Genomic DNA, 13,484 nt, shown 5'->3' on the forward strand with positions numbered 1-13,484 from the left:
GAGTGCACTTAGGGACACGCCTCCTACCCACAGGCGAGTCCTTGCCCAGGTCACACAGGGTATGGTAGGCAAACCAAGCTCTGCCCACAGGGGTCTGCTCTAAGAGCTTGTGAAAAATGTGGTCTCTGGATGCCTGGGTGGCTCAGTCAGTTAAGTTTCCGCCTTCAGCTCAGGTAATGATCCCAGGGTCCTGGGATTGGGTCCCACATCAGGCTCTCTGCTCAGCAGGGAGTCTGCTTCTCCCCCTGCCTGTTGCACTCTCTCCCCCTCAAATAAAGAAATAAAATTTTTTTTTAAAGATTTTATTTATTTATTTGACAGAGAGAAATCACAAGTAGATGGAGAGGCAGGCAGAGAGAGAGAGAGGGAAGCAGGCTCCCTGCTGAGCAGAGAGCCCGATGTGGGACTCGATCCCAGGATCCTGAGATCATGACCTGAGCCGAAGGCAGCGGCTTAACCCACTGAGCCACGCAGGCGCCCCAGAAATAAAATTTTTTTAAGAAGTGTGGCCCTGACCCTGTCTTCCTCCCCTTCCCCACATCCTTCTACCAATTTATTCTCTAGTGACCCCTCTGGCAACCCCTTTGCTCCAGCTCCCACCAAACCACCATTGCCACAATCTCTGTGGGAGCCACGTCTTTTTTATTCAGGGCACACGTCAGTGTTTGTCTTAGGGGAAGGTGACTCCAATGGCCTTCCTCACTTCTTCAAGGATGTCAGCCAGGAGTTCACTTTCCACCAGGGGCATCACAGGACTTTCCTTCAGACCTGGGGGAGAGTACAGTTAGGGACCCCTTCTGAGTCACGCCTTTAAGATCAAAAGAACTACCATTCCCTGAATCCTGTGAGGCAAAGTCATACATGGTGCTGGCTGACCGATGCCCCAAGGGGATCCTGGGAATTGTAGTTCTAGACAGCTACTTAGAGAAGCTGAGGGTTGGGGAGCAGCCCGCTTTTCCTACCAGCTTTGCCCCTCCACCTGCCACCCTCTCACCCATCCTTCACATCCTTACCCTTTCGCAAGCACTCCCGGACATGCTTGGCCTCATAAACCATGCCCGCTCCATTTGGAAAATTGAACTCCTTGCCTGGGGTTGGGGGCAGCGGGAACTCCTTATGCTCTCCCTTCACCACCAGCTCTGTTGGGCACCAGAAGGGCTCGAGGACCTGGTGGGGAGAGAAGAGGTGGCTACTGTGGGCTCCAGCCTAAGGATATTCAGGGGGCCTCCCTCAGCTTGTCCCCCTCTTCCCCAATGCTGGAGATTTGCTTCTCAGCCACAGAACTGTCACAATAGAAAACTGTCTGTTCATCTTCCCAGGGACAAACCCCTCTCTAACAGGATGCTTAGGCCTCGAAGACAGCTTATATCCACATGTGTGGGACTCTCCTTTGCAAGGAGGAGACTTAGACAATCCAGCATCTTCTTATTTACTAGGAGACCTGATTTTTTGGCCCCAGAGCCCCGGGAAGCCAACAATATTCCCATTACCAAGTCTAGGCCAAACTGGAGACAGAAATGTGCCCAGGCAAGGTCCAAATTCTTCTGCTAAGAACAGAATTTCTTTTGGGACGCCTGGGTGGCTCAGTTGGTTGAGCGGCTGCCTTCGGCTCAGGTCATGATCCCAGCGTCCTGGGATCGAGTCCCACATCGGGCTCCTTGCTCCGCAGGGAGCCTGCTTCTCCCTCTGCCTCTGCCTGCCATTCTGTCTGCCTGTGCTCGCTCTCCGCCCCCCCTCTGATAAATAAATAAAATCTTTAAAAAAAAAAAAAAAGAAAAAAAAAGAACAGAATTTCTTTTTAGCAACAGAGCCCCAGGAAGCCCAATGAGGCCAATCTTTGGTAATGCCTGGACCCAATCCTGGAAGCAATTCCACAGGCCACATCGGCCCTCTAAGCATGGTTGATAAGAACTAGTTTCTCCTCAGGCTCAAGGATTTTTGACAGGCCAGGAAATTCACCTTCAGGAAGGAGCCTAGAGGTCCAAACCCATCCCATGGCCTGGTGGTCGAGGATGCCTTCCTTAGCAATGCTGGGAAAGAGGCTGATTCAGCCCCCAGTTGGGTCCGGCAACCACAACTGGCGCACTCCTATTGGGAGGGGCCCCAGTTCCCATCTTGGTCAGTCGCATCTCACCTGTGCCATGCCCTTGGTGCCGCTCACTGAGGCCGTATTGGAGAGCGGAGCACAGATGCTGCAAGTAAAGCTGGCCTGGAGCTCTCCTGGGTACTGGAGGAGCACGGTGACCGTGTCGTCTACACCTGGGGAAGGCACAGGACAGGAGAAGGCCTGGTCCTCAAATCCCGCCTATGGAACACTGGGGCACCTAGGTGGCTCAATCACTGGGTGTCTGTCTTTTGACTCAGGTCATGATCCCGGGGTCCTGGGATTGAGCCCCGCATCGGGCTCCCTGTAAGCCTGCTTCTTCCTCTCCCACTCCCCCTGCTTATGTTCTCTCTCTCACTGTGTCTCTCTGTCAAATAAATAAAATCTTTAAGAAAGGGGGGGTACCTGAGTGGTTCAGTGGGTTGGGCCACTCCCTTCAGCTTGGGTCACGATCCCAGGATCCTGGGATTGAGTCCCATATCAGACTCCTTGCTCGGCGGGGAGCCTGCTTCTCTCTCTGCCTCTCCTTGCCACTCTGCCTGCTTGTGCTCTCGGTCTCTCTCTGACAAATAAATAAATAAAATCTTAAAAAAAGAAAAGAAAGGAGACCTCGCCTCTAACACAACAGTGAAAAAAGAATGAGGCACTAAAAACACACGTGCTGGGCACCTGGCTCAGCCGGTTATGTGTTGGACTCTTGGCCTCGGCTCAGGTTGTGATCCCAGGATCCTGAAATCGAACCCAAAGTCAGACTCCCTACTCAGCAGGGAATCGGCTTCTCTCCCTCTTCCAGAATTTCCCTCTGCTCCTCCTCCCATAATACATGCTCTCTCCCTCCCCCCAAAATAAATAAATATTAAAAAATTTTTAAAAACAACAACAATCACAAAAAAACACATATGCTAAGTGAAAGAAGCAGACCTGAAAGGCTGCGTATTGTTGAATGCCACTTGCGTGAAGTGTCTCATATCTGGCAAATCCCCAGAGCCAGAGAAGAGATGAGTGTGGCTGGGGAGGGCTCAGGGGTTTGGGAAATGGGAGAATAATCCCAGGCCATAGGATTGTACACTTTGAATAAATAAACTGTACAGTATGTGAATTATATCTCAGTAAAGCTGTTACCAAAATCAATGTATGCTGAAAAAAAAAGGGGGGTGCACCTGGGTGGCTCAGTCGGTTAGGCATCTGCCTTCGGCTCAGGTCACGACCCCAGGGTCCTGATATCAGGTCCCTCGCTGGGCTCCCTGCTCAGCGGAAAACCTGCTTCTCCCTCTCCCTCCTGCTCTGCTTGCTTGTGATCTCTCCCTTTGTCAAATGAATGAATAAAATCTTAAAAGAAAAAAGCTTGCATACTGGGGCCTGCTTTTTACTGGACATGAAACTGAGCCCACCATGTGAATGAGGCCACACTAGCCAAACGAAAAAAAAAAAGAGAGATTGACTTCATTAACTTTATGACAATCTCAGTTCCCCTTTCTTTCTTTGTCTCTCTTTACTCCCAACGTGGGGCTCAAACTTTCAACCCCAAGATCAAGAGCCCACATGCTCTACTGACTGAGCCAGCCCAGTTCCCTTCTGACCACCTTATTATTGACATTTTACCAGTAACTAGGCTTCAGAGACGTTAAGTGCCTTGGCTAAAACCACACAGCAAATCCCAGGACAGAGCATGCCCACACTCTCCACTCTGATCCTCTTTGACTTTGGGTAGGAAGTTCCTACAGCTGTCTAACCTGATTCTTAGGGTCTAGGAGGCTCATCCCCAGTTCAGTGCTCCCAGTGAGGGAGGATCACCCTTATTGTGCTCATACAGTCCAGGATAGACCGTACCTGTTTCATAGAGCCTGCCCATGGCTGAAATCTTCTCAGGCTTCTGCCCACCAAAGACCATGGAGATGAACTGGACACAGTAGATACCAAAGTCCAACAGGGCACCGCCAGCCTGGGCTTTGTCTATGATCCGGGGTATGCCGGTAAGGTCCTTCCCAAATTCTGCCCGAGCCACCCGGAGACTTCCCAGAGCTCCCTGAGACACAGCCGACCTCAGAGCTTCTATAGCAGGAAAGAAGCGTGTCCAGATGCCCTGCACACCACAGACGGGAGAAAGCAGGACAATGGAAAAGGAAGGAAAGACGTCAGGACCCATGAGTTAACCAACCAGTTCCTCTCTCTTGTGGAACCCCAGCATGAGGGACTCCCTGCTGCTCCCCACTGTCCTCTCAAGAGCCCTCCGTCTCCCTTCCACAGCCTTCATCAGTCCCCAGGTTGTGTCCTGTCCCTGAGTCTCTCTGCCCCTCTCCTCTCCTCTCCATTTCCAGGGCCCCAACTCGGGCCTTGTCCTTTCTAGCTGGACCATTCCCCCAGTCTCCCAATAGTTATGGGCTCAATTGTGTCGCCACCAAATTCAGGGTGAGGTCCTAACCGGCTCCCCTCCGCCCAACGCCAGGACCTCCCAGTGTGGAGATGGGGTCTTTAAAGAGGTAATTAGGTTAAAATGAAGTCATTGTGGCAGGCCCTCATCCAACAGGAAGAGATGAGGACACTGACACTGAGGAAGGACCACCTGAGACACAGGGAGAAGAGTGCACTCTCCAAGCCAAGGAGGGAGGCCTTAGGAGAAACCAGCACCTTGATCATGGACTTCTAGCTTCCAGAAGTAGGAGAAAATAAGTCTCTGTTGTTGAAGTCCCCCATTCTGTGGTGGTACTTTGTGATCACAGCCCTGGCAACCGAATACACAGGGTCTCCCCACTCCAGACCATCCTCCACGTGGTCCCGGAGGCAGCTTTCCCACTCCAAGTTGGCCCTGTCTCAAATTACTTGCCCCACCCAAGATCACAGAGCTAGGAACCGGTGAGATGGAATCTAGAGTCTCCTCTGACTCTAAAGCCTGTCCAAGGTCAAGTTCAACTAAAGACATGAAATCTGCCCACTCTTATTTTCTGGAAGTCTTAACTCTGCTTTTCCTCTCTGGCCTGCTTACCTGGGCACTGTACTTCTCCTTTACGGCTTGGGTCAGTCCCTACCCACGGGTAACTTCCTTGACTATCCCCCACGCTGGGCTGATGCCTCTGGGTTCTGTCAACTGCCTGGTACTGTATCTACAAAAGTCTGTGCAACTGGGCATCGCGATAGCCCATTTCTGGGACCCTGGCCGACCTTGAGCTCATTGAAAACTGAGTCTGTGTCTTAACCCATTATGAATTCAGAGTTCCTAGGGTTGGATCTGGAACACAACTGGAGCCAATAAAAACAAGGAAGCAATAAATTCAGCACTTTGGCACTGCCGAGGCACAGTGAGAACCAGAAGCACCAAGGAACCAGAGTAAATCTGGACTATATCCTTCTTGTACATAGAGAACTTTTGAAGACTGGGAGCAGTAGTGGGCACAAGACAGCTAGCTAGGACATGGGGAAGTAAGAGATAGCTGTTGCTACTATTGGCAGAACCTATGGCAAGGCAGCATTTAAGAACCAGGATATTCCTTAATGTGAAAATAGCTCCTAAAGGTCATTTGGTAGCCGTCTTAACTGCTGGTGCTATCTAGTGCCATTGGGCAACCATTTTAATTACTGGCACTCTGCAAACTGTCAAAGGTCCCATAGAGGTAGCCATGTCTGATAAGGGCAAAAGCAAAGACAGGTTGACCTTGAGAGTTGATAAGGTGGAGGTGCCCTGCTCCTTCTGATCAATATTCTTGGAAATTCCCCCAAACTCAGCCTGTTGCTTTTTTATGCCACTTTTTCTCTAAAAAGCTGACAAAATACTGCTCAGGGGGCTGATGTTTGCTAAGCAAGGGTTCTCCCTCCTGAAAGATGTTGCTAGCAGAGTTCATGGCCCAGCTCAACTACATTCTGGAAAACACACCAACAACAGTTCCCTTTGCCGCGGTCTTTGTTCTTGACAAACCCTTCTGTTGCGCTCCTCCAAAAAAGTCCACTGGCAGCCATGTTTAATAATGGCAAGAAGCACTCTGTTGGAGGTTGGAATGTCCCCTTCACCCTCACCTCCATGAGAAAGAGGCCTCGGGATCGGGCTTCAGCAACCATTTCGCGAACTTCCGCAGAGTTTGTGCCCATGGGCTTCTCGCACAGAACGGCCTTGCCCGCTGCCAGACATAGCAACACTGCGGCCTTGTGCTGGACCTGCTGGGTGCCGATGTAGGCCACCTCTGGATTGGAAGGAAGGAGGGAGAGTCATTAGTAGCCCCAGCCACCCCAGACGTCCTGGACCTGCCCCTAATGTCGAGGCCCCGCCCCCAGCAAGCTAGGAACTGGGGTCTCACCAACCAAGGACGGTCAGTCCCATCCTAGGGGTCAAGCCTCGTGTCCCATTAGGAAGGAGCTAACCATTCTCTCCTATAACTCATTTTCTTCAGATTATTTCCAGCCTTCCAAAATGATCATGAAGTCATTTGTCACGATATCACCAAGAGGCAGATACTCTTATTTCGCCTGTTTTACAAATGAGGAAACTGAGAAGGGCAAGCAGAAGAGCAAAATGCCAGTTCCAGCAGCCTAACTCCAGTCTGGTTGCTGTCCAGCTCTACCATCCTGCCCCCCACTATCCAGGCCGCTCCAGAATATAGGAGCCCAGGCCACACAGCTTACTTAAAGCCGGAACAGGGGTGCCTGGGTGGCTCAGTGGGTTAAAGCCTCTGCCTTCCACTCTGATCATGATCCCAGGGTCCTGGGATTGAGCCCCGCATCGGGCTCTCTGCTCGGCTAGGATCCTGCTTCTCCACCCCGCCCAGCCCAGTGCCTGCCTCTCTGCCTGATTGTGATCTCTGTCTGTCAAACGAATAAATAAAATCTTTTAATAAATAAATAAATAAATAAAATCTTAAAAAAAAAAAAAAAGCCTGAACAGGGGTGCCTGGGGTGCCTGGGTGGCCCAATTGGTTAAGCGTCTGCCTTTTGCTCAGGTCATGATCCCTGGGTTCTGGGATCCAGCCAGTATGGGGTTCCCGCTCAGTGGGGAGCCTGCTTCTCCCTTTCCCTCTGCAGCTCACCCTGCCTGAGCTCTGCTACACTCTTTCTCTCTCAAATGAATGAAAGAATGAGTGAATGAATAAAATAAATAAATAAAAATCCTAAAAAGAAAAAAAAAGTCTTTTTTTTTCTTTTTTAAGATTTTATTTATTTACTTGACAGACAGAGATCACAAGTAGGCAGAGAGGCAGGCAGAGAGAGAGAGAGGAGGAAGCAGGCTCTCCGCGGAGCAGACAGTCCGATGCAGGGCTCGATCCCAGGACCCCGGGATCACGACCTGAGCCGAAGGCAGAGGCTGATAACCCACTGAGCCACCCAGGCGCCCCAAAGGAAAAAAAAAGTCTTAAGAGGCTCACAAATTCAGGCCCCTTCCAAACCATGGACACCTTGTTAACAAACACAATTTCTTGCTAGACTGTTAATCGCAGACCCAACCCGTTCCTACAGTTCTGTCCCCCCAGCCCCAGACCCTTCAGAAGCACACAGGGTTTGGGCCATCCCGCGGAGCCGTGTTTATCCTACGGGGCAGCCTAGAGCCAGCGCCCTGGTGGCTTCGGCTGCATGTGTCACTCACCCACATTCGGGTCTTTGGCCAGCTCCTCATAGGACCCATAGGCCTTGGGGATGTCGTGTTTCCTTGCAAACTCCTTCGCCCGGCTCAGGTCTCGGGCTGCTACCGCCACCACCTGGAAGGACGCTAGGGTCAGACTTGGGAGGCTGCGACAGGTGGATGGGAGGGAGGTTGATGGAGAAGGGCCCGGGATAAGAAAATTACATCCCCCAGGATGCGAAGAGAAGGGATCCCGGGGGAGGACGTGACGGGGGCTGGACACGGGTCCTGGAAAAGAGAGATCTGGCGCAAGCGATTAAATTAAATCCCCTAATACCTAAATTTGTATTCTTCGCAGTAGTTCAGAACAAACCCTTCCCGAACTTGACGAAAGTCGAGTTCACGGGACAGAAGTAGGGAGAAAGGAGTAGGGTACCCTGGCTCCCTCCTCCCTCAGACCCTGGAGTCCCGGTCCCCAGGCCTGCTCTTCCAGAGGATTCCAGAGAGAGGGTGGACCTGGTGCTCGGAGCGAGGCAGCGTTCGCAGCACAGTCGTGAAGTCGCTGGAGATAAAACCGACTGACACGATGCCCCAGCGCACCGCCATCGTCAAAACCTGGGGTCGCAAGGTCTTGCCACCTGCGCCTAGAAATTAAAAACCTGGTGCCCCGCCCATCCGGGGGCGTGGTTATTTCTCCGCCTCTTGCACCTACGCCACTTCTCATTGGCCACTAGGCCTGCACACCCCTGCAGTCCGGACGCAAAGGAGAAGGTTATTTAAATCTAGCAGCTCACCATTGGCTCTGCTTTATGAGGGGGTGGGACCAGAAATTCTCCTTGAGTCGCCTATGGGGACTTCTAACCACGTGAAATTTTTTTTCCTTTTGCATCTCTACGGGCAACATTGGGGTTGAAGTCCCCACCGACAACTAGAGTTGCACGCTCTACCCACACGCTAGCCAGGCCCTCCGGGAGTGGGTGGGGAGGCTTCCTCCCTTGTCACCTTCGGAGCTGGCGCCCTTCCTCCTTCCCCTAACTCTTTCGCCCCAAAAGCCGGGCACCCTTAGGAATTGCCTAGGTGGGGGGGGGGGCAAGATGTAATAGCAAATATAAACATTACTAATATTTCTAGAACGCCTGTCGTGGCCAGGCCCCCAGCTCCGTGCTTTACTTTCCTCCCTTCCAATTTCTCACCACAGATCTGCGAACTGGATTCTATCGCTCGCTGTTTACAGAAGGAGAAACAATCCCAGAAAGCCATGGTCGTTTTTTGGAAGCCTCGCAGCCAGGATGTGAAGACGTGCAAACTGGCTGTTTCCAAAGAACGTTAAGTCTTAGAAACCAGTCTGTTCGCTTCTTAAGAGCCCAGGTGCCAGGTTGACTGGTCCCAGCCCATCCTTGCCACTGCCTGGCTGTACTGCTTTGCGCAAAGGGTTTCCCTATCAGAGTTTCACCTTCCTGTTCCAAAACTGAAGTCACAATGGCATCTACTTGTTGAAGAGGATTAACTGAGCTCCAGAGTCTACAATGTAAAATATATCAAGTGATTATTCTCTAAGTCAATTGGCAAATGGCTGGCCAACTTCACTCATGGCAAATCTGTGCACTTCTCTTTCCTTGTAGACATTCAGTTAAGGTCTGAGTTTCAGGGGCTCCTGTGTGGCTCAGTCGGTTAAGTGACTGCTTATGGCTCAGGTCATGATGTGAGGGTCGGGCATCAGGCTCCCTGCTCAGCGAGGGAGTCTACTTCTCCCCCTCCCTCTGCCCCTACCTGCCCCCTAGCTTGTGCTCTCTCTCAAATAAATAAAATCTTAAAAAAGAAAACAAACAAACAAACCAGCTGATTAAATAATGTAGCAATGTCAGTTCCTGGCTTTGACAATGCACTATATTTACCTAAGATATCATCACAGGGTGGGTTGCAGGGTGGGGGGATGCTACCTGTCGGGTACAAGAGGGAGCTCTCTGTACTATTTTTGTAAGTTCTTAAACAGTTTCAGGATGAAATGTTACGACTTCAAATTGTTGGCAGCGAGTCCCTGTACCCAGAGGAATCATTTTGCAATATCCAGTAAAGGAGAAAAGGAGGGTGCCTCGTGATCCAGCAATTTCCACTGTGGGCAGAAGACACATACCCTTGAGAAACTGTCCGATGTGTGCCTGCGAGGGTGTATGTATTATTGCAACATTGGCCGTGATAGCTCAAAATTGGGAAGAGCCATCAGTAGAAGAGCCCATGAGCAAATGGTGGCGAATTCTAACAACAGGGTACCACACAGCAAGAAAAATGGGTGAACTAACTCCACACTATGTATACACCAAATCTCAAAAACATAAACTTTCAGTGGGGTACAGTACAAACACTGAACTGTGACGGCTGTGTTTAATTCATAATCAAGTTAGGAAGATCACTGCCCTGGGACAAGAATCCTGTGTGCCAAAGGTCTGATAAGGAACTAGGGGTAGACCGCTGGCTGGTAAGCAGATGATAGCCTCTCTGGGACCTGGAGTGAGAGCCAAGGGATTAACAAAGGGCATAAGACAATGTAGAATTTAGAGGTAGAACATCAGTGAATATATATTCTCTTGATGTCTGCTGGCAAGGGCTACCTGGCTGGGCTCAAGTGGCCACACGGGGGGTGAGGGGGGGTCTGTAACCTGAGAAACACACCTGCTTCCTAGCTCTTACTCTCTTTGTGGAGACAAGCAAGACAATGGTGCTGGAAGCATGGCAAAGCCAGTCTAAGCTTGGGCACCAGCACTTTCCAGAACTTGCAGGAAACACTGTAGGCAGACCTTGGAGGACGCTGAAATCATGGCAAAAGGGGAAGACCCTGTGCCAGCCAGCTTCTAGCCAGGAAATCCAGAATCCGCCTCTGGGGTCATTCCACAGATTGTCCTCCCAGGCAGAACACAGATATTTACTGAGCATCTAATTTGTTCTAGGTCCCGAGGACACATCAGAAATGAGACAGATATTTTCTCTGCTCTCATGGCAGCTTGCAGTGCTTTGTTATGTTCTAAGAACCCAGAACAGGCCATCATGGTTGGGTCAGTGGGGTGGAAGATGGGGCTGGGGAGGGGTCAGCAACGGTTTGGAGAAGACGTGGAAGGGTCTTCAGCAGGAGACAACAAAGATCTAACCGTCATGACTCACATATTCACTGAGCAAACATTTTTACTTTTGACTTGGTCGTGTGCTGGGTGATGTGCAGGTACAACCTCGCTTTGCTCTCTGCCTCCCTCTAGTGGGCGAAAGAGAGACAACCTGTGGCAGGCACAGTAATCACCCCCTCCCAAAGACCAGAATCTATGACCATGCGACCTGACCTAATAAAACGGACTTTGCAGGTATCACTGTGAAGGCTCCTGAGATGGGGAGTTTTTCCCGGATTCTGTGGTGGACTCGTTGCAATTACAGAAGACCTAAGGAGAGGAAGGCAGGATACTCAACCCAAGCAGAGGGACCTCAAAACAGGGCAGGGGATTTGAAAATTCTCTGCTGCTGGCTTTGAAGCTGGAGGAAGGGGTCATTAGGCCAGGAATGCAGATGCAGGTGCCAGCAGAAGCTGGAAAAGCAAGGAAACAGATTTTCCACTTGAACTGCCAGGGTCTTGAGTTCAAGCTCCAAGTTCGGGCACAGAGCTTACTTAAAAAAAGAAAAGAAGTCAGTCTGGAACCCAGGTTGGGAGTGGGGGAGAATGTGAAAGATAAACCTAGAAGGATCAACTGGACCACTTGGGCAGGGCTGAGGAGCTCCTGTGTGGGTGATGGAGTGTGAAGGTGAAGACAGCAGCGTTTTGATCAATAGAGTCATATCCAAGTGTTAGAAAAACCCTTAGGAAATTAAAGGTCACAACCACAGAATGGATGAGTGGACAGCGAGCATGCCAGGCAGCAAGCAAAGTGTGCACTCATTAGCTTGTTTGTTTCAGATAAAGCGCTACACTCTACTTGGAGCTTGGACTCGTGGCCCTAAGATCAAGCGTCCCACGCTCTACTGATTGAGCCACCCAGGCGCCCCCCATTAACTCATTCACCAGAAAATTTTCAGCACAGATTCAGTGCCAAAAAGAACTTCGCATGAACTGGGTCTGGTGGACCAGGGTTCCAGTCCCAGCCCGGACATTTACTAGCTGTGGGCTTTTTGGCGAGTGACTTAGCTTCTCTTATTCGCTTCATCTGTAGAATGGGGTTTATAACAGTGATTGCCTCACAGTGTTTATGTGAAGATGAAATGGGCAGTTACCGAGATCATATAATGTGCTCGGCAGGGCACCTGCCACGTTCCAAGTGCTACAGAAATGTTCGCTGCTGTGTATTAGTGTCTCGCTGCTGCTGTAAGAAATGACCACCACCAATAGTAGCAACCAAGAAATCATTTTCCGAATATACATAGTCAAAATAATCCTGTTGATTTAAGACAAAAGGGGACGCCTGGGTGGCTCAGTTGGTTAAGCGGCTGCCTTCGGCTCAGATCATGATCCCGGCATCCTGGGATCAAGTCCCACATCGGGCTCCTTGCTCAGCGGGAATCCTGCTTCTCCCTCTGCCTTTGCCTGCCACTCTGTCTGCCTGTGCTCACTCTCTCTGACAACAACAACAAAAAAGACTAGAACAAAAGGCCAGACAGGGAGGCAGTGGTGGGGCGGAGGGGTCTTTGGGGGCAGAGATGACCTGGTTCTTGACCATGTATACCAGCCATAGATGCTACTGTATGGGGCCACGAACTTGACAGATGTGAACCTCCCTCTCCTGGCTCCTTTGGAACTTAGAGTCTACTGATGGAGAGAGAGTAAGGAAGCCTGACACAAAAGGGTCCTGGGCAGCTGGAATGGGGGACCTCCTTCAATATGGAAGTCACCAACAGATGCCCAGGGACACTAATTGCGTAAATGTGTCCATATAATAACAAATTACTGCTTGCTGATCTCAAATTTCAACTCAGGAGCCATACTGTTCATGTGTATTATTATTGGATACTTCAAAGAACTCTACCATTTAATGCCCATTTTCCAGATTGGCTCAGTGAGGCTCAGCTCCCAGTCTTCCAGAAGCCGAGTGGCTGTGGCTGCTGTTTGTGGTCATTGTTGGGGTTTAAGCCGGGGTGCACAGCAGGTCGTATAACTCCCCAGACCCTTCCTTGGATATTTCAGGGTCTGGGAATTTGCGTTGTTAATGAGCCTCTCAGATAATTTTTTAAAAGTCCCATCAGTTCAGTAACAGTAAAAAAAAAAAAAAAAAAAGGTCCCCACAATGGCAGTGAAAACCCTTACTTCTGGGGTATGTTCAGGGTTCTGCAAGTCCAGGATCTTACCAGCAGGCCAGAGACAAAGGCCTCAGCGGGTTTGTAACTGTCACCCAGCAGCTCTTTGACCCATCTCTCCACATCAGTCTCCAGCCCCCAAATTTCCTCTTTCTGTGGGGGGAGCTGCTCTGGGTCCATGCCTCCCGGTCGTAGCTCCTTACGATCATACTTGACCATGACCTTCCCTTGAGGCCTTACTCCATGCTGCTGGAGGCACTTGCCTGCAGCCCCAGAGGGCCTCTGAAAGTAGAGAAAGGTCCCTGGGCCACAGGCTGCCAATACCTGGCCCAGGGTCGCTATCCGTCCCAGCTGCCTGGTGGGGCAGGTGAGGGTGGAAAGTATGTGCCTCCCTGCACTGCTGCCTCCTCGAGGAGGCCCACCAGCTGGCTCCAGGCCACTGGCTTGGGCTCTGCCAGAGCCACACAGGACACCTCCCAGCAGATTTGCCTGCCCTTGGTGCCCAGGGGCCTTGTGTCTCCTCAGATAGCTTTTATCATTTGAGCCTCCTTTAAACTTCGTCCTCTTTGTGGT

The 13,484-nt window shown here is 50.8% G+C and overlaps 1 protein-coding gene across 1 annotated transcript; it reads right to left on the reverse strand.

The window, feature by feature from the left end:
- Nucleotides 1-621: 621 nt before the first annotated feature.
- DHDH (dihydrodiol dehydrogenase) lies at nt 622-8,290 on the reverse strand. The gene is made up of 7 exons (XM_004767364.3): nt 8,163-8,290; nt 7,671-7,782; nt 6,113-6,276; nt 3,935-4,187; nt 2,135-2,259; nt 1,014-1,167; nt 622-768 (listed from the first exon to the last, which is right to left on the reverse strand). The coding sequence occupies exons 1-7, from the start codon at nt 8,250-8,252 to the stop codon at nt 671-673; spliced, it is 996 nt and encodes a 331-aa protein (XP_004767421.2). The 5' UTR covers nt 8,253-8,290; the 3' UTR covers nt 622-670.
- Between the last annotated feature and the right edge of the window lie 5,194 nt (nt 8,291-13,484).

This window comes from Mustela putorius, unplaced genomic scaffold, assembly GCF_011764305.1.
Source record: "Mustela putorius furo isolate JIRA1106 unplaced genomic scaffold, ASM1176430v1.1 tig00000196_pilon_pilon_pilon, whole genome shotgun sequence".
NCBI lineage: Eukaryota > Metazoa > Chordata > Mammalia > Carnivora > Mustelidae > Mustela > Mustela putorius.